This window comes from Olea europaea, unplaced genomic scaffold (assembly GCF_002742605.1).
Source record: "Olea europaea var. sylvestris unplaced genomic scaffold, O_europaea_v1 scaffold1621, whole genome shotgun sequence".
Lineage (NCBI taxonomy): Eukaryota > Viridiplantae > Streptophyta > Magnoliopsida > Lamiales > Oleaceae > Olea > Olea europaea.
In genome coordinates this window covers 100,501-104,160 of record NW_019233849.1, presented here as the reverse complement: position 1 = coordinate 104,160, position 3,660 = coordinate 100,501, and the positions used below count along the sequence as shown (strand labels likewise).

Below are 3,660 nucleotides of genomic sequence, written 5' to 3'. Positions count from 1 at the left end.
TCCCAAATAAGCACTAAGCAAAATTTGCATAAGCAACCCCTAAATTTCAATATCATGCACCTCTGCCAGTATTTTTGTTGGTTTTAGAAAATGTGCTCCTGAATTTTCTATATTAGCAAAAGGGTCCCAGGATATTCTCTAATATGCAATTCTGCCCTGCATCGTGTTTCACAGCCTTTATGAAATTCCATGATTAATGTATTTTTTTCTTTTCAATTACTAAAGTCAAAATCATAGAATTTGCCTCTCATCAATAAATCAATTAATGAGGACTCCAAAAAAATTAATCCCTACCTTTGTTGACTCAAAAAGGCTTTAAACCCAAGTATACAAAATTCCAATGGCCCAAAGAAAAATCAACAGAATTATATAATTTTGTCCATGCACAGCTAAAACTCCAAGGGGGTTTCTTTTCGAGGATGACCGGTGCTATTAATTCTCAAAGATTTTGTCGGATACATCCAATTTATATTAAAATGTTATGTAGACAAAAGTTGATAATAACACAAGTTGTGATTTGACACATTAAGTGTGGTTTTCCAAGCATAAAAAGTTCAATATAGGCAACTTAATTATAATTAAATAAGTAATACAAATATATTTTTTTGTTCCAAATTAGATTTTTTATGTTTTTTGGTTGAAATTAAAGAATGACTACTTCTGAAAAATAACTTTCTTTTACTTTAAAGTATGAAAAAATTTGTATAAACATATTTGGAGACAAAAATTCCTTAAAATTTACTTCATCGCTTTTCTCGACTTAACCAAACATGCTCTAAGTCGTGTTGGACCATACGTTTTAGGATCGATAAAAGAAAATAAGAAAATGAAAGTTGTTTTTTTAAAGGATATTTTATTTATAGTATTAATATTCTTCAATAACGTTTGATTTGAGATTCGTTTCACTAAATTTTCCAATTAAAATAATTTATTTTCTTTCAAGAATACCCTTGTTGACTTCAAGTCTATGAGGTGAAGTCTTAACTTTAAACCACTTTAATATTGAGAGTTATCCTAAATTAAAATCAATTTTAATAATATGAATGTTGGTTGGTCATATATTTCATCATACTTCTATAATTTAGAGCATCCTTTTCATACAAATTTTTTGGATTCATTATATGGAAAGAAACAAGTTGATCCTTGTAGCAAAATTGAGGAGCTTTGACTGGTAACATGCTCTAAAATATTTTTATTACTTTCTTCTCGACTCTAAAGTATGACCTTCACAAGTTTACATCCCATATGGAGATTTATGATTAAAGTCAACTACTGAAGTTGAAATCATATAACTTGGGATGTTATGGCTCAGCTAGTCCACTATCAGGCTCGACTTGATCCACCACAAGAACTAACTCATGCTCGTCCCTTGGTGGGGTGAGCCACAAAAAGGGTGTAAAGGCTGGAGTTTTCCACCATCAAGCTCGACTAGGTTCACTAGACAACCTAACTCGTACTTGCTTTTTGACGAATCAAGCACATGTTAGCTCGTTAAAAAAGGCAGTTTGTTATATATACTGTGACATAACGTTTGCATGATACCATGAGACCAAAGGGATAGACACAATTCAAGCCAAACAGTCACTGGAAGGACAGATAACCACTTCGGTCTAATTAAAGAATAGGTCTCAGTCAAAACACATGGTGTAACTCTTACTAGGCCTAGTATGAATGATCTTGTAGAAGATGAACGGTAGTAGAGCTAAATGACTATCTAGGCAAATCAAGGGATGATTACTTAGGCTTCATGTCCTCATATAACGAGTTGAATAGAGGCACAAGACATCATATCTCAAAGCCAGCATAACATAAAGGTACCTTCCTTGGTACTTCTGATATGACGTGACATTTCAAACACTATGCACTTGGGGCATTTCCAACCACGAACCAAATTGGTGTAAAAGTACAAATTTGGTGCTAAAATCCACTCCAACCATGCACCAAAACTTTACACCTGGTGGCTGGTGCAACGTTGATATGTAGTGACATTTTGAAGACCGTGCACTTAGGACATTTCCAATCACGCACCAATTTGGTGCAAAAATCCACTCCAACCATACACCAAAAGTTCACACCTATGCAATGAATAGTGTAGCACTATTCATTTGGTGCCCTTTATTTTATAATACAACAAATTTAATTTCTATTATATCTTTCTATTATTAATTGATTTAACTTTATTTATATTCTGTTTAATTTGATTATTAATTTTAATTAACATTTATAGTAAACTGTAATTTTTTTAATTGTGGTTTTAAATGTAATAGTTTTTTATTTTAGTTAATTATATATAATTTTTAATTTAACAATTTTAGTAGTAATATAATTTGTAATTATTAACTTCTGAAATAAATTAATTGTCGAGAATAAATAAATAAATAAGGAAATACTATTCATTTGGTGTAATATTTGATATAATGATTGGAAATGACTCTACAAGATGGTGTGAAAGTTGCATCAATTTGATGCCAATGGTTGGAGATGACGTTAGAGAAAATCTCAAGGTGACTATAGCTTGTCGAACACACTAGCTCAACAACACATTTTCTCGAATACCATGGAATAGATCCTTTCACTATAATACTATTCATTTGGTGTAATATTTGATATAATGATTGGAAATGACTCTACAAGATGGTGTGAAAGTTGCATCAATTTGATGCTAATGGTTGGAGATGACGTTAGAGAAAATCTCAAGGTGACTATAGCTTGTCGAACACACTAGCTCAACAACACATTTTCTCGAATACCATGGAATAGATCCTTTCACTATTTCATAGCGTGATACTTTGTCCACATTATGTGTACACTCTTCTAACACTATAAATTCCAACTCCGCGTATGAGAAATCAACACTTTTTTCCACTAGACACCAAAGTCAACTTCAACATTGGAGTGTGATCGATCGTTCATCTCCTATCATAGCAAGCACCGAACAAACATGCAAGTGATCTTTTTATAGAGTCAAAGCACGTTTTAGGTTATCAGAATGGATATAAATCTTCCAACAAATTTGGACATCCAAGTGTTATCAAATATGAATGTGATCTTAATGCTGCATTACATATACAGATATATCAATTCAACTAATACATTAATCAATAAAAACTTAGTAATCCATAATTATTCGATGCAATTCAACTTTGATACTAGTCATAATAATTATCATAACATCCTAAATTTTAATGTGCACGCAGACTTCGTTTGCTAATCAAAACTAGCAGACAACAGTGGAAACTCCATATCATTTATGTCTATATCACTGTTCGGCATTTCTTCTGGAGAGAGGAATGGCTTTGGAGGCAATTGCAACAACTCGACATCTCCTTCAAGCATCTCTATAACTTTATTCATGGAAGGACGATCGTCAGGTTTCATCTGTATGCACCACAAGGCTACAATTGTCATTTTCTTCACCATTATTCTTTCATCCAAAGAAGCATCCCCCAAATCAATTTCCACTCCTTTGTTGAGCGTGTCATGAACCCAACAAGGGAAATAAATTTGGCTTATATTTTCTGCAGCCGGATTCAAATTTCTTCTTTTACTAGCCATTTCCATCAACAACATTCCAAAACTATAAACATCTGATTTGTATGAAACTCTTCCGATATTTCTGTAGAACATTTCTGGAGCCATGTATCCCATTGTACCTCTTGC

The 3,660-nt window shown here is 32.7% G+C and overlaps 1 protein-coding gene across 1 annotated transcript; it reads right to left on the bottom strand.

Moving 5' to 3' along the window:
* Window positions 1-3,207: 3,207 nt before the first annotated feature.
* LOC111377202 (rust resistance kinase Lr10-like) lies at window positions 3,208-3,648 on the bottom strand. The gene has a single exon (XM_023000262.1). The coding sequence runs from the start codon at window positions 3,646-3,648 to the stop codon at window positions 3,208-3,210; it is 441 nt and encodes a 146-aa protein (XP_022856030.1).
* Window positions 3,649-3,660: the final 12 nt, after the last annotated feature.

Bases quoted from the DNA above. Each gene is read 5' to 3' on its own strand.
- LOC111377202 (XM_023000262.1), bottom strand. From the start codon at position 3,648: ATGGGATACATGGCTCCAGAAATGTTCTACAGAAATATCGGAAGAGTT.